Genomic DNA, 26,451 nt, shown 5'->3' on the forward strand with positions numbered 1-26,451 from the left:
GAGAAATCCAGGCTAGACTTGAGTTTGGGGATTTAGTGGTAACAGTCACCTTTTTTTAACTGACTTCTCATTCTCACTATGAAGAGGTTGGATTTTGCAGCTATACATCTTCTGGGTAGTCTGGTGGCCCTGTATGGAGCTTCACTGATTGTAGTGCTTTGCGGGGTCCCATTCTGTACATCCAGTTGCAGGTTCTAGCTCTAAATGCAAACCTCTTGTGTTTCTCATGTATCAAAATTGGTGATTCAAACCCTGTGTGCCTTGACCAGTGTCATCAGTCAAGTTCAGATGATACCGGTAAAAATGCTGATGTCTAGTGTTTGTGCTATCATTGGAACTACTTGAGTTACACCAACAGTTATTGGGGAAAATTATTAACCTGAAGACTGCTATCCATAATTGTCATCTATGTCACTGCTGTACTTATTTAACTTCCTCTCGTAGCCTCAGGAATAAATTGTAAAATTCAAACAGCTATTGCAGGTAGTAAGCTAGTGGATGGTAGTAAAGCTACCAGTCCAATTTATCAATAAAAACTGGTTGGTAAAGCTGTCTGCAGAATAGAGAGAATCCTGGCTGTTCTTTTGGCTCACTTAAAATCCCTTTTTTTTCTGTGCTTGGGTGAAGACTTATCTTGGTGATAGCCTTCTCAGTATCCTGTGGGTCTCTGACACTAGCTGTGTTTCAAATTTAACTCCTCCTGCCCACAGTTATGCCTACATGCTTTGTGAATGTACTGGTCAGTCATTAGTAGCTACTGCACTTGAACACAGTGCCTTCTGCCTGTCTGTATTTGGTGCAACTTGTCTTTTGTTAGGTTTTTTTGCTTGTTTTCTAAACTGAGTTTTCAGAGTTTGGATAATACTTCTAGAAAGACCAGCTATACATCCTTTTTTCTGCTCAATCTAAGTGGCTGTCATGGTGAAGCTTAGGGATGTTGGTTGAGGAGGGCATTAACTTAAGATGACAAATAACTCACTGCATAAGTGAAATAGTTATTATGAAGCTGTGCTGTTAATACGTACCTTTTTTGTTTTTAAATGGTATTTCCATTAGTGTTTTTTTAATCCTGGGATTATATTTCCTTTTTCCTCCCTGCAACAACTACTGCTCCATGGGAGATGTTCCAGTTCCTTGAGCTGTTTCTGCTTGAGGAGTAATAATTATTGTAGATGTATAATTAGCACACCTGCTCACCTAGAAAGTCTGGAATCTCTGGAGTGTTGAAACCATCAGTGTGTTAGCACTGTTACTTAACACACTGTTGGGACTCTGTGCGTATACTAATGTCTTTCCTATATCTCACTGCAGACCACTTTGGTATCTTGAGTACAGCAAATGCATTGCTGCGCAGTACAGGATGTGCTTTTGGCTTGCTTTATTACAGTATTTAGAGGCTGACATCAAAGAGTTTCCTACATTAGAGCATTGTTAAGTATTTATGGTGAAATAATCAATTACTGAAGTAAGGGTTTGGCTGGAAGGCTTAAGTGATATTGAGTGAAGTACTATCTTTAGTTGCCATTAGAGCATGATGGGTCGTCTTTCATGCTGTATCTGAACGCAGGAATACTCATCTGTAAGATCTGCCTAATTAAAATGTGGGATGCAACTGCATCATCTTCATGATGTACAACACTACTTTATAATATAACTAATGAAGTGAAACTTCACAAGTATACAAACTAAAAATCTATCTCACTTAAGTGTAAATTAAGCTGACTTTATATATGGTATAAGCAAACAATATTTCTGTTTTTTCTTCTATGTTGGGAATCAACACTTTTGTAAGGCAGCCTTTTGCCTTGGATTATTAAATGAGACAACTCTTGTTTTGATTAATGGCTTAAAAAGAGAAGGCAATGTCTTTAAAAAGAGATCCATGAAAGCGGTCAGTTAAAACAACAGAAGATGGTTTTTCTTAGAAGATCCTAAGATGCAGCTCAAGGGTTTTGAGGTAGGATTACTTCCTCTGTTAATTTCTCATGAAGCATAGGAATACAGTAAACCTGAATTGAATTAAGAAGAATAGAGAATATTTTGTAATATAAGTAGCTAACAAGAAAAAACACAACCTGTGAAACTTCCTGCTTTAAGGTAATTTCAAAGTATCTTTGTTTTTGTAGGAATTTTCAGAAAGTTTTGGAGGAAAACCACTCTTGACATAACACTGACCTTGTTCAGACACTCACTATAAATGTGGAAAACATCTTTTATTCAAAGCATGACTTGGATGCTACTGAAATAACTACAGAAATGAGAGATACTGAGTTAACTCATTCAGACTCTAACTGGTCATAGGTACTCTTGTCCTTTTTTCCTCTTCTCAGGCCCATGTGGAACAGTCTGTCTGGGCATTAAAAATCTCTCTTGCATCTAAAAATTTACGCTGCAACACAGTACTTAGCCCAGCTTTGGAGAGTATGGGGACTAACCTCAGTAGAGCCATTTAGTTTTCTCTTGTTTTACTACGCTACTAGGGGTACTGACTTATGTCAATGACTAGAATGATTTCACAAGAGTGGTAGTGCCTGAGCTGAAGAAACTAGAAAATGAAAAGGCTTAATTTTTAGTGAGTTTTACTGAATTTTCTTTTTGCTGCTTCAAGGCAAGATAGTTGAAAGCATTTTCTAATTGTAGCCTCTGTGCACCCTTTTTACATAGGTTCTCCTTTTGACTGCTTCTTCAGCAACATGAGCTGAAATAATGAAAAAATGCCTTTTATTTAAAAAGCAAAAACCCCACCCCCAAGTAAAAACCACAACCAAACTCAAACTGAGGCCTGATGTGTAACTGTGCTGTGTTTTCCTTCCAGGTCATCTTTTAAATCACTTGCAGATACTTTTTTCTCAACTTTGAATTGTAGGGATGAAAACTATTGAATGAGTTGCTTTATCTCTTGGCAGCAATCCACACAGTTTCATTTGGAAAAGATTTTCAAAATGAAATTCAAGTCATCTTCAGTAATACTTGAAATTGGTGGTTGCAGTGCTTCAATACCTTCCTTTTCTTGAGTACCATGAGTTATGCTATCAGTGTCAACTATTTCCATTTATATATGGTATAAGCATATACCATATATACCCTTTGTTCTTTAGCAACACTGAGAAATAGTCCATGGTAATGGTGGTCAGGTTTAAAAAAAAAGTATTTGAGAGGGACTCAGATTTTGTGAAGGTTTTATGTGCTGTAATGGAAGCAAGATATTGCTGTTAAGAGTTCTTGATGCTTTGGATGGTTATAGGCAGCAGTGACAATGCAGCCAAGGAGAAGGCAGGCTCCAGTGTCAAATACGAAGGCTATACAAAAGCAGAGTATAGCCTAGTATATGAAAAATTAGTTTTAAAAGTAACTACAGAGATTATGGGCTTCTAGAAAATACTGATTTCTTTATTATTTTTGTTATAATACTAGCACTTGGACTTTCATCTGTTCCTTACTTCATTAAAGAAACAGAATTAATCTGTCTGCAGATTCCTAATCATTGTGAATGATCCTTCTTTCAGCATTTTAATCTTCTTCTCAGATCAGTAAAATAAGCATGTGTGGTGTTTTTCTAAGCTTGTGATAGAACTACAGACTTGGTACTGAGCAGAGTCTGTGGAAAAACACCCATTTTTGCATGCAATGTTCATCAGCTTCCTTCCTGAAAGAGAAGTAGGAGGCAATCATCTTGGTTATAGCAATCTTACGATTGAAAAGGTCATCTAAATGAGAATGAGCCTACTAGCCAAGTTCTGGTAATTGTTAAGTTTGTAAACCGGCATTTGGTCTGAAACCTCTTTGAGTCTTGGCCTCTTCAACTATATTTTAGAAAACTTTCAACTATTTACACAAATAAAGCCAGGACTAAGTGAATCATCTTTCTGTTAAAAACTTCAAAGAGCACTAATTCTCCCACTTCTTCTGAAGAAAGGATTTAACATTTTGCAGGGCATTGGGCTTTTCAGTTTGTGTTGTGCAGTTGTATTTTAGGCAGTTTTTAATGGTGATCCCAACAGAGAACTATTAGTTCAAGTTCTCTCAACTTCATACACTGGCAACCTAATTTCCTCCTGCCCCCCCCTCCTCCCCCAAAGACCTCCAAAAGAAAAACACCCAAAGCTCCAAAACAGTCGATGCTAAGATGGTTCCAGTGTGCTGCAAGCTGCCGAAGCCTAGAGCGCGTTTGGTCCATTGAACTGAAAACAGGGATTGCTTGTCTTGTGTTCTCCATGACACTTTTGTCACCAAATCTGGTCTTGGAGAGGACCGTAAGAAGGAGGATTTTGATTGCAAAGTTTTCTTTTCTGTGTGTGTTGAGGGTAAAACGTAGTTTAAGCAAAGATAGAACTGTACAGGCATTGTGTAAGAGGAGATAAAGGTGATAAAAAACCCCCAAACTGTTAAAAGGGCAATAGTAGTGGCAGGAGACAAAATATGGGCTAGGATTTGAGAGAGAGAAATGCTGGGAGCTGGTCTAGTGAAGCAGGGCATGTGACACATACTGAGAGGCTAGGCATAATTTGCACTGGCAGCCTTAATTCTCTCCTTTTTCTTAACTCGTGGATGATGAGGGTAAAAGACTTCATGTTCTTCAGGGAGAAATTATTATTCTTGAGTGTAGTAAATAGAAAATTTGTTTATTTGACAAATATTCTACACCTGTAAGCTTTTTCTCAGTTCTTTGAAAACAGGCTTTAACTAATATGCAAGTGAATCTCAGTGCTGAGACTATAATATAGTCATGCCCATGTTGCACTTTATAATGAAAAGAGCAGCTTTTAAAAATACTGATCATGGATGGAAATGCTTAGTTGTGCTCTGTATGGTGAGTATAGGTGTCTTGTCTATGCTGTGTTCTTTATACAGAGTATTCAAAGACTAAAACTATCGTTCTCACTGCTTTGTTTGGACACTATTTTACAACCTGCTATGTTAAAAGATTTTTTCCAACTTATTTTGCTTAAGATAGTCACATGAGTAAGAGTGCATAAGCATCTGTGTTAAGGCATAACAGGTCCAATATTAAACTTTGCAGTGTCTTTTCCCCAGTTTTTTTAGCTGGAGTCTTGTGTGTCAACTGACCTCCCAGAAAAAGCTAACTTTTTTGTTCAACTAAACCAACAGAAGTCAAGTAGCTGCAGTTTTTTCTTGTGGAAAAACTGTCTACTACTGTTTCCTGCCAACTAGCAATGGGTTTCTGACTGCACCTTAAATAGTATATCCTGATTTCTTTTTAAATTCTCTAACAAATTGAGGGTTTATAAATGTCCTTAAGCTTGTCTTGCCTGTTCTGTCTGTGTAAGCTTGTTTGCTCTTCACCATAAAAACGGCTTCCATTATTCCTATGAAACCCCCATAAAGAGCCAGGGGTGCACATGTGCACTTCATCAAAAACAGAAGTAATGAAAGCAAAGTAGGGGTTTTAAGGCTTCAGTGTTCAATGAACTGCATGTTTGTATTTCTTACTTTGATGTTTTTAGTTTCAAAGATAAAGCATTTCATATGCATACATGAAAGATTAAGAAGGATGATTTACAAGGGGAATACTGTTGATGTGTTTCCTGTTTTAGGACCCATAGACTAATTTTCCTTTAAAGAGGTTAAATTACCTGATGAACAGTTAACTATTGATTGCTTTACAGTTTGTTGTGTTATGGTTTTGGGTGGATTTTTTTCAGTTCAGTTAAGCATTTGGTCTTCTCTGGCTTTCCTGTAATTGCTCAGAGAGGTTCCAGAATCGCCATCCTTGGGGAGAGTCAAAACACACCCTAAGAAATAGGGTTTAACTTTGAAGTTGGCTAAACTTTGAAGTTGGCCCTGCTTTTAGTGGGTGGAAGGTGGGGTGTTAGACATGTCAAGAGAGGTCTTCTAGACCTCTTTCAAAGGACTCTTCTGATCTAAATTAGGATTCTAATTCACCTTTCTGAAGGATTAAAAAAAATACAAAAGATGTGAAGAAATGCAAGATCTATTTAGGGAGAAGGAGCCTAGAAATATCTATCCTGTAGAAGAAGTTTCCAGAACAAGATGTTTAAAACTCTGACCCCTAGTCTTGTAAAGCCTTAACTCTCATAATGATTTTTCTTAGTTTAAGAACACTAGTTCAGGAGTGTTTGGGGTTGTTTGTTTGTTTAGCATTTCCTATGTACAGCTACAAGTAATTTCTGCATAACTCTTGTGTTGTTGCATGGTATAACCTGTCTGGCTTCTTGCAAGTATCTCAACAGGTGTATTTAAGGAATGTTTCTGAAAACTTTAATTTTATGGCTAGTGTTGTACTGCATACAGTTTATCTAAAGGAAAGATAGGTATGAAGTCTGAACAGGATGTCAGTGTCTAATTTGTCTAATGTGTCTGATGGTGAGGATACAGGTTACCCCATGTGTGTCACATAGACCTGGCTAACAAATCTGGGGAATGGTAGTGTTGAGGCACCTGCTTCAATAAACTAGTGTGTGACTTTAACTCTTCTGTTTTTTTCCTGTGTTGTTTCCAGTGGATTCTTACAATACTTGGAACACCCTAATGTGAAACAGGTGTTTTTATAATTTTGGACATTATTTTTGTTTACTAGACTTGCATCAGGGATGTGGTGCTTTAGTTTCTGATGTATTAGAAAGTTTCATTAAAAACTTTTGAAGTTTGGTTTTGGCTTATCAGACTTCTAAGTGACATAGTTCCAGTTTACATGAATTATAAAATGGACCACTATGTACGCAAATTCACTTTCATGTCTTTAACTTTCAGTATTAAATAAGAATTGAGATTATTGAACAAGCCATGTATTTTGCAGTAACTGATTAGTTTGATTTGCTTTTTATGCACTGTCAACATTGGTGGCTGTTGGGAAGTAATCCGGTGAGAATTTTGGTTTTGCAGCTGAAATAAGGTTTAAGATTGCTCTATCTTCAGCTGGTGAAGTGCTTAAATGTAAAGAAAGAAACCAAAAGTAAGTGTTGCTAAACAAATTCCTTTTTCCTATCTGTTCTGTTAAAGGCATATAACACCAGAGAAATTCTATGTGGAAGCTTGTGATGATGGAGCGGATGATGTGCTTGCTATTGATAGAGTCTCCACAGAAGTCACTCTTGCAGGTATTCTCCTCACCAGTATTTCTCAATACAGGCCTCTTCTGTCTATTATTTTTGCTCTAGGCACTCCCAGAAGATCTTCAGAACCTTAAATTGGTACTGGGAGAATTGTTTTTATCTTTAGTTACTGTTTTAAAATAGTGCTTTGTATTCTGTCCTGTGAAGAACTTTGTTTGAAATGCCTTCTTGCTGTGGGACTGATGCTGTGGTTAACCAGGGTGATAGTGCTTGCCTGGTTTTGGTAAGACTGTGCATGACAACAGTAAAAACTGACTCATCTAAGCTACTTGGGATTGGTGCTACAAGTCCAAGATTAAATCTAGGATGGGTTGAACGTTGGGCTTCTGCAGCTTTTGTCAAATTGTCTCAGTGCTGTATTTCACTTAATACTGAAACCTGAATTTTCATAAAGCCTCTAGAAACAAGAACAGCAAAAGGCCCTCACTGTAAACTTAGTTATGTTGCAAATCTGGATTGAAATGTCAGTGCAAGTAGTCTTAAGCATACTGATGCTGAGGTCTTCAAAACTTTAGTTTGATTTTTTTAAGAATGTGAAACTAATGCATAAAAACAATCAAAGAATTTGCATTAAATGACAACATGAAATGAAGCAATGGGTGATTTCCCTTTTGATACTTCAGGAGTTTGTACCTGGTACTACTAATCTCTAAACAGACAGAAATGCTATAGTAATATTAATATAAAAGCAGTCATTCTCTTCCTTTTATTAGGTCTCTTGTATACCTCATGTAAGAGCAGTGTGCTCATCCCACTGATAATTTTGGTGTTGTAGTATAATACTTCAATTTCTCCTTCAAAGTTGTTCCTTCAAAACTGTAAAGATAGCTGTCCCAAGTCTTTTATTAGTCTTTGCCTGTTCTCATTACTGGTGTTTTATCAGATGAACCTGCAAGGTGTTTAAAGCAAAGGAAAAATCAAGTGCTATCTTTCTCTGTTCTCCAAGCTCTGGGAAAATGCCTAACTCTGGTGTGGGTGTTTTGGAGTTGTTTTTTTTTAAACTTCTCTAATATCCCTTCTGCTGTTCTAGAAATGTGGATAGATGAAAGTTTAACATGCTAGGACTTCTAATTGATATTTGGATACCTTTTGGATCTCTTGGTATGTTGTTTGAAATACTGTATCCCTTGCCACATCTATGCTGTTGTTGGTAGTTTTGCAGAGATAGACCAAAAAGTAAACTAGGTCTTCTGAAGTGGAAATAGGCTGAGGCTCAGAAGAAGCAGTCAAAAGTGGGAGGCACAAGCATTTTTGGTTTGTTTGTCCTTGCTGTCTTGATGGCTTCAAAACAAAAAGTTCCTGGAAGCTGGCAGGACAATACATTATTGAGGGGTCTACTTGCTATGCTATCATGTAAATGAGCTTGAATTTATTAAATTGAATTACTATTTTGATTAAACAACACGAGAAATTGGGTTAGAATACTTCCACATCCTTCCCCCTGCCCTGCATCAGGCTTTGAAATTCTGATGCATTGCTGCTTATACTTAAGACTCTAGCAAAACTTGAGATTTGACCAAGAAGCTTTAACAAACCTAGTTTAATAGTTTTCTGATATAGTTAGAAAGAAGCAGTCTGAAATTCTGACTTTTTTCTTCTGCTTTTCAGTTAAGAAAGATGTTCCTCCTTCAGCTGTTACAAGGCCTATATATGGTATTTTGGGAACAATCCGATTGGTGGCAGGTAAGGAAAAGAACTGTGCTCTTTAAAAATACTTAGGCAAAATATATTGCTAAAGAAGCTTTAAAGACAAAAATAGTATTTGCAAGTATCTGAGGTTACACTTTCATCAGTATGATGGGCTTTCCTCATGGCTGCTAGAGGATGGAGGTATCAAAACATAGTTTATCATGAATGTTCATGTACCTCTTAAACCTGTAGCTGCTCTAAAGGTGGGGTTAACTGACAGCTTGTTGAGTTTTAAGGAATGCATTTCAAATGCGTGCAAAGAACTTAATCTACTCACTCTTTATAACTGTTTTAATCTTAGCTGCAGGATTTGATGCAACAGTCAAATATTGGGTTGTAAAGTTTGACTTTAAATCAATAATCTTAGTACACAACTGAGAGTGACAGGGTGATAGACTAGCAGATGCAGCTGTTTATGTAATGATTGTGTTCCAGCTATCCTACAAATACCAAGAAAATTCAACATTAAAAGAAAAAGGACAGACTGGAACAATTCTAAATTTTAGGGAGTTGTAGGATAAGGTAAGAATAAGCTGTCTGCTTTTTCCAAGTATCTCAGTGATGTTCAGATCTAAACAGTCACTGCCACAAGTAAACGTGATGCATAAAGTCTAAGCTTCCAGGAAAGTAAGTGTTGCTATTCAAAAGATCTTTTGTGGGTAGACTTTATTAGAGTTTGAGTAGTCTGAAAAATGATGTAATAAGAAGCATGTGTACTGAATAAGTCTCCATACGTAGAAAGGATTTAAGTTCACTCATTGCAGTATTCTCAACTGAAGCAAAGTATCATTGTGTTAAATGCAGTAACTTCTGACAGGATCTTAAACTACTGAACTTTATGTGCTCATATTCTAAAGAATTGTGAATCTTGCAGAGTAAGAGCAATGTAATGGACACCTGTGCCTTAGGTACTTGACAAGCCCTGACTGTTTTAAAACTGAACTGCCCCAGAGGGGAATTTTTATAACTTACAGGCTTGGTAATGACTTCCATTCATCTGACTGAATATTATATAAAATACAGAAGTATGTAACTTCTTTTAATCACTTGTTTTTTTTCTTCCCCCCCAAGCTGTGCACTGATTGTTAGTATACAGCTGTCAAACTAAAGATGGTATCAGTTAAAGTAAACGTTTAGCTAAGTGTTGTTAAGCAGTTCACTGTTAACTGTAAAACTGGTTCCATATGTAGCAATGCAGTGTCTTTAACAAGCATAAAAAGTCTTTGCCTGTTACAGTATTAGAGGAAAAAAAATTGCTGAAGCAATATCTGAAGCTCTGAAATCTAAACAGAAGATTACATATCCAAATAGGAAAAGGCAATATTGAAAATTCATGTCAGATTAAATTTATCTCTTCGTGTAGCATCTTTGTGGCATAGTTGTGGATGTAATGTACTGTTTTTGTAAGGTATCTGGATGCTTCTGACGTACCAACCAAAAGCAATACTTATAGATGCAAACATGCTAGAGCATTCTTAAGTGCTTGAATATTCCACCCAAATGAGAGGTATAACACTAGAGCTGCAGAGGTTAAAAAAAGTGGGGGTGGTACCTGTTCTTTGGCTAACTAGATAAACCTGATATAATAATTCACCTGTCCATAAAACTTGATGTATATGTAGGTATAGTAGTAAATACAAATAATGGGTAAACTTACTGCACACATGAACTGTTTCTGCTTTGGCATTTATAATTCTTTCAATGCTTTAGTAAAAAAGTCTAGATTTGTGGTTATGTACTTCTGCATGGCCTGCACATTGTTTTGCTCTATTGAAGTTGTAAGCATTTAATAGTTATAAGGTGTAGATGATGAGACATTTTTATCCATCAATATCTGTTTTAATAAAGCAACCTTTTTCTTCAAAAACAAGATGGCACTGAAATATGATAGGTTTGGAAATAAGGCTATGTTGTGTTTACCTGCAAGTGTAAATTAATTGCTTTGAGTGAACTGTCATGATTATGTTTTTTGCTTTGTTGCTGTTTTCCTGGTTGCATAAGTAAACTTCACGACTTAAATTATTGAGACACCTTCTCTTTCCTCCATTTTCAACCTATTAGGATAAATATTTTTTCAGCATAAGATGAATAGGCTTTTTGGATTCTACAGCATGCTTCCTTTCGTGTATTTCTGACTTGCTCTGTGCTTTCCAAACCGCATTCAAGACCATGCCTCTTTCTGCATTTGCAAGCCTACTTCAGACTGTCTCTGGTCTGAAGTAAGAGTAGCTGACACTTTTATCTTGTCTGTTTTCTTAATTCCTTAAAATTAATGAGTAGCTCAAGATCTGTGAGCATAGAGAAGTGGGTAGCTTAGCAAGTGCGTTTTGTTTCTGTTCCAGCCCCTTACTGTTAAGAATATGAAGTCCTTGGTGTAACTTGAAGAAACCTTACTCTTTCCTATTGGTTTCAGTTTTCTGGTATGGTTATAGGCTGCTTTTCTTAATATATGCATCTTTTTTTAACTTTGCTCTTTCTGATTTACAGGCACGTATCTTATTGTAATAACAAAAAAGAAAAAAGTAGGTGAGATTTTCAGTCATGCAATCTGGAAAGCAACAGACTTTGACATCCTCTCCTACAAAAAGACCATGCTGCACTTAACTGATATTCAGGTAGGTGGATTGATTAGGGGAGTGTAGGCGAATGTTATCTTCTGTTAATGTCCATTACCACAGGACCTAATTGATGAAACTGAAAATTTTTTTTAAGAAGCCCTTTGAACTATACTTTTTTCTCTGATTTGTTCAGGCTACTATAATTGATGTAATATCTGGGTATAGATGTATATAAAGTTATGTCATTCAAGATAACAAACTCACATTGTGCAACTTAAAATATCACCCCCAGAGTTTGATCTGCATATTGTGCATTTTCCCCCTTTTAAGATGGTACAGTATAGGAGGATGAGGTGGAGTGTCTTGCTGCAGCTTTGTTCTTGTTCCTAAATCCTGTATCATCTTTTCTACTCTGAGGACCTTCATGAAGGCTTTGCTTGCCTGGCATACTGCAGAGGTGTTTTAGGGCTGCTTTGTAATAGATTGCACAAATGCAGCCTATTACAAAGCAGGCTCCCTGAGCCAATCCACAAAATCACAACGCTCTTCCCATTACGTCTTTCTCACAGCTTTACTATTCTGATAGCCCCTACAATAAGCTGCCTTGCTGTCATCTAACTATCTGTCTTGCTTAATTTATGGAATTGTTCAATTACATAATTACCCATCAGGGAAGAATTTATTTTTCTTTTTTTTTGAGAGGGAAGGAAAGGATGAAGATTGTTTAAAACAGATATGTTGTGGGTTGATAAAGAATAGATAAGGGTGTCTAACCAATGGAGCTGAAAGGGAATCTGATGCTCTTTCAGGAAAGGAATGAGGTTAATCAAAACTTGAACCAGAACACAGAGTAGTTATTGGGGTAATCATGACAGTAAGTTATATACTTTCTTTTGCATTGCCATCTTGTCTCAGTTTTTTTTGACTGCATGGTTTTCAGGGAAACTAATGGATTCCTTTTTGCTTGGAAGTCACTAATATTAGTTTAATATCAGTAGCTATTTACTTCACAGGAATACTGTTCTCCGTTCTCCACTGTTCTTACAGCTAGCACACTGCAGTCAAATTCTGCAAGTTACCAGTGAACTGGTATCAAAACTGCAATCTCATGGTTTCCTTCTTATATGGTAATCTCTGGATGATGTCATGTGTTGCTAGAACACTGGCAAAGTTCATCTCATCGCTTCAAAAAGTAGTGGTAGCTTAAGAATAAGATAGTTCGGTAATAAATGAGCCCTTCTGTCCTTTTTTTTCCTCCTCAACAGTTGCAGGACAATAAAGTATTTTTATCAATGCTTAGTCATGTCTTGAGCGTGGATGGATTTTACTTCTCAACAACGTACGACCTAACACACACTCTGCAACGGTTAGCCAACACGAGCCCAGAGTTCCAGGAAATGAGCCTCCTAGAGAGGGTAAGGATTTCATTTTGCTTAGTGTCAGTGTCTCAGACATTACCAATCAGTTCTGCATGGCTTATGCAGCTGGTGTTTAAATGATGCCAAAACAAACTATCACAAACTGAAGGAAACTTTACATAAAGCTTAAGGTGATGTTGCTGAAATCAGTGGTCCCATTACACTTAAGATGAAACCTTCTTTGAAATGAATTAATGAGTTAATATGCTAAATGGTAGCAGATACTGTTAAAGCATTTATGGTCCTCTGTTAAACTAAAAATGGCTTTACTATTTTAATCACTAATTTAAACTAGTGAAACAGATTTACATGTTGCTTAGATGCAAATCCTTATGATAGAACTAGCAAAAAATAGCACTATGTTGCTAAACTGTGTAACTAGACTATATCTGATCTTGTCAATTGAGTTGTACTGGGGCAGTTCTCTGGAATAAGCTGACAGTGAGAGGAAAAAGAAGCAACCAAGCAAGTGTGCAAATGGCACTTGACTTCAAATTCTCTTCCAGGATAACGTGGAACAGAACTGTGGGTTTTATGGCTGTTGGCCCTAGGATGTTGCATTCTGTCTAAACGATGCCTATTGCTTATGTTTGAAGCATGAATTTAATGTGTTGATTTTGTCTTAAAGACAACAATCACATAGCTGAATACAATTTGAGCTTAAAATTCTCTTGTGCTTCCAGAGTTCCAGAATCCTTAGTCTGGTAACTTACTATACTGCGGTGTAAACAAGGTCTAAACTGCCTAGGCACTAAAATACTGAAGCCTTGGAAGTCAATAGCACTTTTCCTTCCTTCGCTGAAGAGGTGGCAGTGGACTCATGAGACATTGTCTCTTAGTTACTGAAACTGTCTAAGCTGGGGAAGCAGTACACTTTTTCCAAGATTTAGGAAAAATAAAATTAAAAATCAGTTTATAGTTGGGGACTACTTTGCATTATCAAATGCTTCTCTGGCAGTACTCTTGCCAGGGAGAGCAGTTGCTGATGTGAAAGGATTGGTTTGCCTTAAAATTGTGGCACTTCAGAAGGTTGTTTGAAAGGCAAAGTACAGTAAAAAGGTGTCAGGTTCAAGTAAATTCAGATGTTAAATGGTTAAAATAATTCTAACAACTTCACACTCATGTGGTTGCAGTATAATGGCTTAACGAAAGGATGATGGCAATTTTGGGCATCTCCAGTTCACCTCTACAAGAGAGGCCTGGTCTGTGTTTGTGTGGGTGTTTTGGTTTGATACTTGTTTGGTGTTTTTTTTTTTTAAACAGTACTGGTAGAAGGAAACAGCCCCAATATAGGGGCACCAAAGCATCATGTCATGTTCTTTCACTAGTTCAAGATACTGCAAGTAGGATTTGATCAGTTTCTGGCATGTAGTTGTATTTGTTCTTTTCTATTAGACAAAGGACTGTTCCAATGCTGAGCTTGAATTAACCCTCATCCTCAGTGATGTGTTGTCTGCCTGCCTCATCTTAAAGTTGAGATTTATGCCACTTTGCTGGAGCCTGCACTATGCTCTGCAGCAAATGTCACTTTTGTGACTAATCTGGTAGCTTTCTGGAATGTGCTCAGCAACCTGCTCAAGACACTTTTGAGGTGAATTTAGGAATAGGAAATACACAAAGTTTGAAGAGGATCATATATGCAGTGGAATATAAATACTTTTGTCTTTTAAGCTACAAGTATTGTTTTAACATTTGATTCTCAAATTGTTGATTATTGTATACAGGACTCCTTGTATTTTTTACCTTCTCCCCATTTTAGGAGTGTTACCTTGTTACTGTTCTTAAAATTTTGGATAATCTCTTCAAGCCCTGTTTTCTTAGGGCAAAGACCGGAATGTTCTTCCGATACTGCAGCTCAGTTGTTAACAGTTCAGCATGCCTGAAGTGCCAGGCAACACCCTTAAACATTGGAGAGAACTGTTCTTCTTTTAGCTATTTTTATTTTATTTAGATTTCTAGTTGAGGTTATGGATGTTACTGATAAAAGAAGGATGTTCCATCTCCATGTATATCTGTTCACCTAAACTTGTGTAATGCATGGATACTATGATATTCCCTTTATGATGAGTTAAACAGAATTGACAGTCTCTAAAAGCATGTTGGCTTTTTGTTGCGGCAGGCAGATCCACGGTTTGTATGGAATGGACATCTTCTTAGAGAATTTGCTGCTCAACCGGAGGTAAACACTTTGTAATGATTATATTAATAGAGGACGAATATACTTTTACTGTAAGTATACAGCAGTTTCCTGTAACTGTCTCTTACTTCAGACAGCCAGAATCTAGTATAACGTGGCTATTCACCTTCTAGTTTAGCACAGTGACAGTCTTCTGCTTTCAAACTTCCAACTTTATGTCAATGTCCTCAGTAGTACATATAGTAAAGCTGTCTATTTGGAAATGTTTGCATTTGAAGATACTGTGCTGAGACTGTGCTCATATAAACCAAAGGGGAAGTTACACTGCACAGCATATGCTTCTCAAGCTTTTTTGAAGTTTAGCTACTTATTTATCTTTAGATATAGGCAAGGTTCAGCTCATCGCTTTTTTTCTAAGAGTGGCTAGCATCTGTCTCTGTGAGCGCAGTTAAACTCCATTTGTCTAGTGAATAGGTCATAAAGCTGAGAATTAAGAGTAAGACTGACAGTTTGGATTCTTTCAGTTTACTTCAAATGAAGACCTTTGAATTCACTTAGTCCAGCAAATACAAGTGCATGACCATGAGCCACAACTGTAGTACCTCAATGGCCAGACTGATGTAAACTCCTTCCTGCTAGAGACTTCAGATGTGTGTTAAACTTCTTGAATTGTCTGCGCTACAGCAACCTTTTCTCTCTATCAGTACTTCTCATTTATCGAAGTGGATGATGCACTGCTTCTATTTCTGTCTTGGTAACCTGTGGAGATGTGCTCTTACATTAGACAGCACTGTTCCAAAAGGCTGGGTTGTGCAGTGCTTCTGGAATGTGAAGATATGAATTAGCAAAGGGCTGTTGTGCATATTCTGGAGGCATATGACTGGGTATATGGTTTGGATAGTGCTAAGCAAACAAAGCTTGGGAAATGAAAGAGAAGCTGTGGTGGGAACAGCAAAGAAAGCCAAGTGTGGCTGGCTGATGAAAACAGACGTAGGAGGCAAAACACAGAAGTTGAAAAGGGAGATAACTGATATGTGAGGGGAAGTGTGACCTGATATCAACTACAGGTGGCTTGCTATAGCAACAGTTTTAGGTAATGAGATGTAGTACTTCTGACTTCTAGTATTGGAAAATTTTTATTTTAAGTTTTTTTGAAAGACCAAGTTATTCAGGAGTGGCAGGATGGAACCCTGGAACAAGCATTTCAAGTATTAATCACATAAAAGTATTCCTTACTGAAGCCCTGTGTTGTTTACTACTATCTCTGCTTACATCCTACTGTGGAGGTATAGCAAATACCATATCAAAAGGTTTTCAGTGTGTACAGCTTTATATCTGGCATGTTTCTAGAAGAGTAAATGCCATGTATAGGAGGACAAAGCAGCTTGTTTTTTTGTCAAGGTCACTTAATTAGGATTAGACTTTCACTTTTTCCCTGCTGCCAATAAGGGTTACATATGTTGCTGTTTTTCTTTGAACTTTTTTCTCAAAGAATTACTGCACCCTAAACAAAAAGTAAAGGATATAAAGTATATAAAACTATAAAAAAAAAACCTCCTAGACAAAGCATAGTCACTCACTTATCTTTTTTGGCTGCTAGTGTTTAATATTTTTAACATCTATTGTGTGTTTCAGATCCATAGGTTTGCCACGCCTGTGATGCACGGATGTATCCTTTTTACGTTGTAAAGCTCAGTGCTGAATATGATAGTCTAACAGCAGCCACATCAGCAACCATTTTGCTCTATTGGCTATGTTGGCAACATAGAACACAGTGTCAGAATTAAGTTGTATTTTGTTCAGATATGAGTGTTGTGTACTGTTTGATAGCCCACTCATATGTTAAGTCACTTGAATATTCTGCTTTTAAGGCTTAATGTATTTAATTTTACAGGCATGGTTTGCATAACTGTCTTTCAGTGGGATTGAAGGTTAAGATGAATATGGCAAATGCTCTGACATCAGCCGTAGTACTTTTTAATCTTGCTATAAGGATACCTTCACTTAGCATTTACTTTGGATTTAAAATAAGGGAGAACAGTTTTGACTTGAAGGAGTGCTTATGGATGTTCTTGTTGATGAATAAAAGGGTAAGGAGTTCTACTGAAGGCTCCTGGAATGCTTCTCCTAGCCAGCTGCTTTTCCTGCACCAGTGCTTTGAGTAACAGCCTTTTTAGCAAAGCAGTCATGAGTTTATTTTTGAGAAGGGGTGTATGCTGTGAGTAAGCCTAATGCTTTCTGGAGGCAGTGTTCCTCATGCAGTGTGTGATCAACAGTAAGTGCCAGGTGCTCCTGGACTGGCAGCATGAAAAGGACTGGCAAGACTGGGTAGAGCAACTCATGCCACATTCTCCTTAGTTCCTCCATTGCAAAGGCCCCTCAGGTGTGTGCAGGGAACAGCTTCCAGACTGGATCGGTTGTTCTGGTAGGACTGTTAGCAGCTGGCAGATCTCCAGTTCTTCTTTCCTGTGACTTCATTTTAATGGAAAAACGTTGTGGGAGTAGGTGGAGAGGCGAGGCAAGATAGCAAAATGGATGTGTCAGAACAACCCAATCCTTATCCTGCAGGTCCTGGGTGGAAGAGTCTGGGTGGATTGCAATTAGCAATTGGCAGACTGCAATTAACACCTTCCTCTGTCCTATTTTTGCTATATAAATAATTAGCATAAGTAATGTATATTTTGCTGTAATTCTAATACTAACCAAACACCTTAGAGAACCCAGGAATTCAAAGAAACTGGATTTTTAGTGATGAAAATGCTAGCAGGAGCCCTAACCAGAACTGTTACAGTGCCACTAGCAGTTATTTCAGTAAAATCAAAGATTCTTTTTTTTCCCCATATAAACCTAAATATATTATATAAACCTAAATGTATTTTGTTCAACTATCTGGACTGGGGTTCTAGTCTTGCAGTGATGAGAAATAATGGACTGACTTGGGTAATCAAGACTCTGATCATCTAAAGCCTAAACTATGTTTAATATTTCCCTTGCTGCTCCAAAAAAACCCCTTCTAAAGAACAATAAATTATGTCTTTTCCTTTTTTGTGTGTGTGGAAAGTAGCCAATAGCAAGTTGCCATTTAAATTAGGACAGAGATCGCAGACAGAAAATGGGCTGTCTATTGCTAAGCAGCTGAGTTTAGAGGTAACCTTTCTTTGCAGGAAACTGTTGGCTGTATAAGTGTTGGATTAAAGGGTGTAGGACCTGGCAGTAATTTTCCAAGAAAGCAGAGGAATAGGTCTCTTTCACAGTCTAATTTATGAATTGTGAGAACATTCTGGATTATGTAGGGCCAATATTTTTAACTTTTAAAAAACAGTATTAGCACAAATGCATTCATAAATCAAGATGTTCCATGTATGCAGTCAGTGTGCTCTTTAACATAGCTTAGGTGCTCACATGTGACACAGCTGCTTTATGTCCCATTTGAATCATAAATACAGAATCACTAAAATGTGCTATTTTAAAAAAGAAAATACATCTTGTTTACTTTACCAACTTTAAGACAAAATATCTAGATCCCTCAAAGAATAGAAGACTGCAGTATGCTAATACTGCAGCTTGCAAAAATTGACCATTTTGATCTTTTGCTTGCTTTAAAGTTGTAGGTTTCAGTTTTTAGGGGCAAAGGATGAAAGCCTATGAATCTACCTGGAGAAGTTACTCATAATGAATGCTGGTCTCTATTAGACTTGGTAATTTACTGTAGTCCAAATAAAGGCAATTAAGCAGCACAGAACAAGACTCTAAAACTGAAACTAGCTGTCAGTGGCCCCTGTTTGTTGATTAGTCCCAGATTATGGTGTATCTGCCACTTTGGGTATCCAGCCCGAGCAGGAAAGCATTGTTATGTAAGAAGCTCCCACGGGAGACTTGGTATGTGTTCATTCTTTTTCTTGGCATGGATTTGAAAGCCAGTCTACCTTACTGCTAGTTCTGGCATCTGTAAATGTGATGTATGTTGCACTTACAGGTGCAAGGTATAACAGCCCAAGATATTCACTCTTCTAAAAGCCTAGAAAAAAGTTTTGGAGTGGTATTTTTTGTTAAAAGCAATAGGGGCAAGAAACTGTTAGATAGCTTAATAAAATCGTGGGTGAGATGGATGTAGCACTGAATAGAACTTCAGAAGTCAGTCCATTTAATGATATACATAGGACCATAAGACCAGATTAATCTTTAGAATCCCATTTTCTCAAAATCATAGTAGTTTTAATGTGTGTTCATTAGTGACATCACCTATAGCCTGTCCTTTTGTGATGCGCATACTGATCCTAATACTGTTACCCTCTCTCTCAAGTTTAATGTTCAGCTGTTATTGGTGTGAGAAATGTTTACAAGTTTCTTTGAATGTGGTTGCTTGGTTCCTTGATGTTTCCTACCTCTTGATATATCAAAATATCCTAATGAAATTTGGGGGGGTTTTCCTTAGTGTTATTCATTAGTTATCACTATGCACTCTTGTTCTATTAATGGCAAGTGTTTTGACTGGCTGCTTGTTTCCAGAAGAAGCTGTTTCAGGGCTGGTGTACGCTACTATGTAAGAGGTAAAATAACAAATTGATTTATTTTAAAATAATGCAAATTCCATGTATATGTGTGACTTACCTTTTAAGAGTAACTTCTGTATAATGACTTGAGCAAAAAAATGCTTATAATTTTGTCTTAAGAGGTCCTTGCTCCAAAGAAAATATTAGGAACCTGTATGATAAACTGAAGCATGTTCTGGTATTTATTAAAGCAGACTCTTCTTTATTCCTCCTAGAGATAACTGCAAAAGTTTTGTAGGGGTTTTTAACACTTTACTGTTTTTATTGGAGTAAATGCAAGTGTGTAATAGCCCTTTTGGCCTAGCAGTAAATTCAATTGAGTGCATCATTGGTGCTGGCAGGGGAGCCCTGAATAGTGGTGTTCTTTAATTGTTTCAAGTTAAAAAGTGAACAAGGAAATGGATTTAAATGACTCTCTCTTAGTCCCAACATACATGCTTTTGAAGAAATTGGTCAGTTTCTGCAGCGCCATTGCTATTGAATTGTGAATATTTCAGTGTCCAAGCACTCGTATTTTATTTTGTATTAAATTACTCAATTTCTAGGACTACAAATATCAAAATATGTTAAGCACAACTGTGCTGCTTCAAGTTAAGTTTAGTACAGATCATGTTAAACTTCTGCCAAAGGTGTGTTTAATTTACCATCTCCAGGCAGCTCTGTGGTATCTTCATGCTTTCTGTGAGCCCTCAAAAGGGAAGGGTTAGGAAGCCTTTTGCTGATATACTGTTGCTGTTCTGCAGCCAGTCTGAGCTGGTTAACAAGGTCTTTCTCCTACATAGGTATTGATTCAGAAGGACATGCTGCGAACTTCGTTGAAACAGAACAAATTGTGCATTACAAGGGGAGCAAAGCATCCTTCGTTCAGGTAAAGTCAGTGTAAGGAACTGCTCACTGGCTTAAGATATGTAGATAGATAGCTTTGTGTTTCTAAATATAGATTATATACAAGATGTGCCTGTGCACAAATAAACAAACTAAACCAGTCTGCTTTATTTTTAAATGGCAAGTGACTCTGTAAGTTTTGTAAGTTTTGTTGTTTAAAACGGTTTCTATTTTTTTGCAGACCCGTGGATCAATTCCTTTTTTCTGGTCTCAAAGACCAAACCTCAAGTATAAGCCAAAGCCACAGATCAGCAAGTCAGTAAATCATGTATGTGAGTGTTGTGTCCTGGGGTTTTAATATACTTCTGGGCTCATGTTTGTGTGATAGGGTAGCAAACTGTAACCACAAGAATAAAAATCAGCAGTACTGGATTGAGCTTTGTTTAAAAAGTAGCGGCAAGAAGCCTTGTACTCCTTAAGATGAGTTCAGAGCCTGAAAAAATTCCAGACATCAATGGGGGTAGTTTCTCTTTGGTTCTTTTTTGCCACAGTTTTAGTAGCTGCACAATACTTGTTATCTGTGGCTTGCTTAATAAGGAGGGCTGAATGGACTGGGGGGATGAAAGTAGAAATGTATTAGCACAATAGAGAACACCAAACACTTTTCTTAGTTATAAAACTGCTTGTGTGGTATCATCAAAATATGATTATAGAGATTTCTTGTAAATCACAGATCTTAATAGTAGCGTACATCTGTCAACACATTTCCTTTCTTTTCTAGATGGATGGCTTCCAAAGACATTTTGACTCGCAAATAATTAGCTATGGAAAACAAATGATTGTCAACTTGGTATGCTTTCACTTTTTCTTCCTGAAAAAGCTGCTGTTCTTTTAAGCAGACTTTTGACTAATACTGTTTTGGTTTTTTTCTTTCTCCCAGGTTAACCAAAAAGGTTCAGAGAAGCCTCTTGAGCAAACATTTGCAAAAATGGTAAACAGTATGGCAAACGGAATGGTCAGGTACATGTGAAGTGAAATGATACATTCTGTGTTAAAAGTTGAGCATTGCCTCCGAGACCCACAGAGTGATCAGTTCTTTGGAGGCCTTTACCAACAGTCTGATTTGTTTGAGTTTTTTTATGAAGTAACTTGCATATGACCAATGCCCCTACCTCAGAGCTCACATTCTAAGCAGAAGTGGGACTGTGAAGCGAATATGGGACAAAGAGGAGACAGACAGAATAAAGAAGGGAGCTCAGAGGCAATGGTAATGCTAGTATTGGAGTTACAGTATGCTGTGAGAACTGTGGAGATCTTTGCATTTTAGGAAAAAGAAATCATCCCCTGCAGAACTAGCTTCTGGCAAAAGGGCTTGGTTATATTGCTAACTTAGTAAGGGAGTGCTGAGTGTGAGCAAAACAGTGTTGAGATAAAGGAGGAAACAGTAAGGGGAGCATGTAATTTAAATGTCTGGACCTTGGTGTAACAATGGGCCAAGAGAGTGAAGAATGTGCTTTAATCACAAGAGAAATTCCATCTCTTTGTGGGAATCTTGAGTGCAGTACATGATTTTACAACCTGCCTGTGCTTGCTTTCACTAACTTCTAGAGGGAGGGCTAAGCATCCAACTTCCACAGATACTTACCTCTATCCTTTCCTTGAGATTGCTGTAAAGTATTATTGTCACTCAGGTATGTCAAAGGACAAAATCCTACCTGTAAGCAAAAAGGCATCCTGTTTTAATAAGGACTCATTTCTGTCAAAGTATAACTAAGGAATTGCAGAGTATAATCAAGATGCCCTTATAAATCCTGACATACTTTGAATTTTGTCCAAGCTTTTTTCTGCTTGTGTGATGCCCTGCTGCTGCCCTTGCCAGGGTAGTTATAGATGCCTGTCTCACTTCTGTGTGCTTCTTTTACTACCTTCAGGGATGCATTTGTGTGTGTTATTGGTGTGTGGGTGTAGATTTTTCTTTTGTTTTTATTAAAAAAGACCACTTCTAAGGTGAGCTCTTTCCTCACTCTCATACCTACGCTGGTATTGATACCTTAGCTGTACAAAGCTTGTGGAATTCTGTGCATCTTTGCTATAAAGTCATGTGGTGGAAACCAAGATGTAAAATTCCATCGGGGTGTGTTTTAGAGATGCTGCTTGTTCTGTATATGTTAAAGTGGTGTTTGTCAGCCCCATTTTCTTAATGCTGCCAAAATCCTTTTCTTTTGTTAATCAGTTTTGATGCTGTTTACCTGCCAGACTGACTTGAGTTTTCAGTGTATATATACCATCTTTCTTCATGCAAATAGTCTTGAAAACTTGGCAAGTAATAACTTTTGGATTATGAGTACTTGAGGGGAGGAATGTAATGCCCTGTAATTCACAGCAAATGTGTATATATATAAATGTTGAATCAAACACTGCTCATCTAGAGCACTTCTTACTAGAAATGAATTGGCTGTTAAAATCTTGTTCCAAGTCAGTAGCTGTTTATTTTTTCTTATGACAGAGAAGGTTAGCTGTTTAAACAGAATCTGTGGCAGGTTTCTAGAGAACTAGCAAGGGAATTATGCTGTATGCTGGCAAAGAACGTTGCATTTCAACACCTGTGTCTCTTTAAAAATGAACTGAGGTTCCCAATGCAGTTGCTTGGAAGAGAGGATGGCAAAAGAACCCTGGTGGGGAAAAAAAGATAAAATCAGATGCATATCCCTTCTATACTGTCTGGAGGAAAAATACAAGCCAGAATGTAGAATGAGTAACTTGGAACTGAGTGTGTGCTTCCCTGGACTAGTGGCATCTTGTGAAGAAATGTAAGTGCTGTCACCATGCACACTAAGGGTGCAGCCTCAGGAAGATTACAGAGCACTGACAAAATCCACAGATATTTGCTGGAAGCCATCTCTAAAGAAAAACAAATCCTCTGTCACTACCTGTTTTATAGATCAGCCCTTCCCTGTGGGGTTTTGAGACCTTCGCTGCAGTACATATGTAATCTGAAAAGATGGTTCTGTCTCTGAACAGATATGTAGCATTTGACTTCCATAAAGAGTGCAGTCGGATGAGGTGGGATCGACTCCAGATTTTGATGGATCAATTAGCAGAACAGCAGGATGAGTTTAGGTAAGGCTCTGCAGTTCTTTTTACTTCTGTACTGTTAAAATGAGACCACTTTCTCATAGTTTCTATTGTCTTGAGTTAAGGGACAGTAAAACAGACCTGTAATCTTCTATAAAGAAGTTACATCCATATGCATTAGTGTTTCTATCTCTGATCTCTTGCTGATACAATGTGCAAGATTACAGACCTAGTAGTGGGTAACATGTAGAGCCTTTTTTATGTCCCAATAAAATGGTTCTGAGAATTGTAGCAACCCTGCATTGTGACTCAAGAGCTGCCTTTGTACCTTTGGGTAAAAGGTTAGACAAAGAAATGAGTGTGCATACAACTGAAGCTAATTAAAAAAAAAAAGCCTCCTTAGGTGATTTTTTTCCATCCAAGAGTAATTCCATGTGTTGTTGACAGCAAACTGTTCTGCTACATAGTGTCAAACACTTAGTGCTCCTTCTACAGGCACCTGCTCTCTTTTAAAAAAGTGTTTTCTCTAACACACATTGTGGTACCACGCCTTGGCACTGGCACTGATTGTCAGCCCTTGCTAACATAAGCAACTGACAAGGAAACAAATTCTCATTTTGTTTAGTCATATAAAAGTAGACTAAATGTCCAAATCAACTTAAATCTTGTTTAGGCCCACAATTGGGTGGTTTTAAGCCCTTCTTGGTCTTTGCTATTTGTAGACATGTAGATTGTTAGGGAAACTGTTTACTTTGTTCTGCTTTTCTGATTGCTTCCTTCCTTTTCCTAAAGTCTTGTGCCTAAAGCACAAAGTCGATCAGCTAAAACATTACAAAACTGGCAGTGGTATATTCTAGCCTAAAAAAATGAGGTAAGCTGCGGACTAGAACAGGAGTCTCACAAATGAAATCTCTTGCCTAGCATGAAGGCTGTGGGAATAGTATAAATTAATCAGATGATAGTAAATATTCTCTGCCCACCACCAAAAAAAAGCTAAAAAACACCTGAAGAGCTGAAGAATAAATTTGCTTTGAGCACTTCAAATAAGGAGAAATAAGCACGTAGGTTGCCTATGCAGCAAGGATCCTTTATTCTTAGAGTGAATACTGAATCACATAACTTGTTCCCTGTCACCATGGACCAATTCCCTGTCCATTGGAGGCTTACAAAAGAACCAGGTTTCCTTGAAATGAAGAAAAAGAAAGGAAAAAAGGCCGTGTGTCTCTAAAACAAGATACAAAAGTGAAGGCTTTTCCTCAAGATTAGGTTGGCTCTACCTTGCCTGGTTTTGTTTCATCTAGAGTGACTATTGCTTAATATCAAAACTCAGACTTTTCTGTTCCTATTTCTTAGAAAATAAGTTCTGCAACCCTGAGGGAGGTAAACAACTCTATTTTCTGCAGGTTAAATCCAGTTGTGAAAGACCTGTCGGAAAGGAGAGCTGGCTTGCTGTTTTGTTTGGGGGGGAGGTGTTTGGTTTGGGGGGGGTGTGTGTTTAATTTTTTTAGAGCAATTATAGGAGATGCAGCACTTAAACTGTCTTGTTAACCAGAAATATCTACTTTTCAACTACACTAATTATCCTAATATCAGTTCTAGGCAAAGCTTGGGGGGAGAAGGAGGAAAATGAAGGTTTCACAGGTGTTATTGTCTTCTTTAATCATACAACAATGTAAAACTTGGTTTAACAAAACTAGTTTTCCAAGAATGACAAAAATGGGTCTCGTTAACACAAGGTTGATCAAAGTAAATGCATATGCTTCGAAGGCTCTTGATTTTAGTACTGCATGACTCTAAGACTTTATGATCTTTAAATGCTGTACAGTAACAGTGGATCATGTGCTAGTCCACATTCAGAGTTAATAATTTCATAATCATAGAATCATTGAGGTTGGAAAAGACCTCTAAGATCATCGAGTCAACCATCAACCCAACACCACCATGTCCACTAAACCATGTCCTTAAGTGCCTCATCTACTCGTCTTTTAAATACTTCCAGGGATGGGGACTCCACCACTTCCCTGGGCAGCCTGTTCCAATGTTTCACCACTCTTTCAGTAAAGACATTTTTCCTCACATCCAATCTAAACCTCCCCTGGTGCAACTTGAGGCCAATTCCTCTTGTCCTATTGCTAGTTACTTGGGAGAAGAGACCGACCCCCACCTCGCTACAACCTCCTTTCAGGTAGTTGTAGAGAGCAATGAGGTCTCCCCTCAGCCTCCTTTTCTCCAGGCTAAACAACCCCAGTTCCCTCAGCCGCTCCTCATAAGACTTGTTCTCCAAACATAATGGAGTAACTTAATCTACAGAATATGATCTGTAAATCTTTAGGCAACTGGAAGTTTAATGCTGTGGCAGAAGGACAAGTATAGTTCTTTCCCATTCACACAACCAACTCAATCGGTGTATTTGTTTTACCAGCTCAGTTATCGGAATACTTGCATGCAATTCAGTATTTAAAATGATCTTTGTTATCAGTTACTAGAAACACCTGGTTTAGTTGATTAAAAAGATTGAGGTAACAATTAGCATATGCAGTTGCAAGAGGGAACATCTGGTTCCCCCAGATGCTCACATAATGGAGAGAAGAGTAAGTGACAGTAGCAGATTTTCGGTAGCGGACTTAAAGATTTGATTACCTACCTTCCTAGAAGAAGTGTGCCTGACAGCTTATATGACTTTTTATCTGGTGGTGACTGGATTGAACCAGGTGACCAGGTATATACAAATCTGGTTACTTCTGCTGTTACACTCTGCTAATGATCTCGATATCTGTGGAGCTAGGACCCTATAGTAACTGAAAAAAATAAAATGTAAGTCACTGATTTTTGCACCAGAAGCTGCACTTCCCGGTGGTATATAACTCAATATTGCTCGTTGGCTGTCTAAATGCTAAGAGGGAATACTGCCCTGAGATTATTAAATGTCCATATATTGATGTCGTTTTTAGTGTGGGAGGGGAAGAATTCAAGGAGGCATCAGAATTCAAAGACATGGCTAAGAACTTCTCGTATGCTCGAGACAACTGTGTTTTGCTTGCTAGAATATTTACTTCTGAAAATGTGTGGTTTATATGGACTGTTATCTATAAATACTTAAGT

The 26,451-nt window shown here is 37.7% G+C and overlaps 1 protein-coding gene across 1 annotated transcript in view; it reads left to right on the plus strand.

Annotated features, from left to right (window-relative positions):
* SACM1L (SAC1 like phosphatidylinositide phosphatase) overlaps nt 1-26,451 on the plus strand; it is a 33,468-nt gene that overhangs the window by 2,133 nt on the left and 4,884 nt on the right. The window contains exons 2-13 of the mRNA XM_076331034.1: nt 6,982-7,079; nt 8,703-8,777; nt 11,271-11,398; nt 12,607-12,756; nt 14,879-14,938; nt 16,532-16,565; nt 19,345-19,446; nt 20,232-20,317; nt 20,516-20,602; nt 21,056-21,124; nt 21,215-21,294; nt 23,296-23,394. Coding sequence (XP_076187149.1) covers nt 6,982-7,079; nt 8,703-8,777; nt 11,271-11,398; nt 12,607-12,756; nt 14,879-14,938; nt 16,532-16,565; nt 19,345-19,446; nt 20,232-20,317; nt 20,516-20,602; nt 21,056-21,124; nt 21,215-21,294; nt 23,296-23,394 — 1,068 coding nt within the window. The remainder of the gene's footprint in view (nt 1-6,981; nt 7,080-8,702; nt 8,778-11,270; nt 11,399-12,606; nt 12,757-14,878; nt 14,939-16,531; nt 16,566-19,344; nt 19,447-20,231; nt 20,318-20,515; nt 20,603-21,055; nt 21,125-21,214; nt 21,295-23,295; nt 23,395-26,451) is intronic.

This window comes from Aptenodytes patagonicus, chromosome 2 (assembly GCF_965638725.1).
Source record: "Aptenodytes patagonicus chromosome 2, bAptPat1.pri.cur, whole genome shotgun sequence".
In the NCBI taxonomy this organism is placed as follows: domain Eukaryota; kingdom Metazoa; phylum Chordata; class Aves; order Sphenisciformes; family Spheniscidae; genus Aptenodytes; species Aptenodytes patagonicus.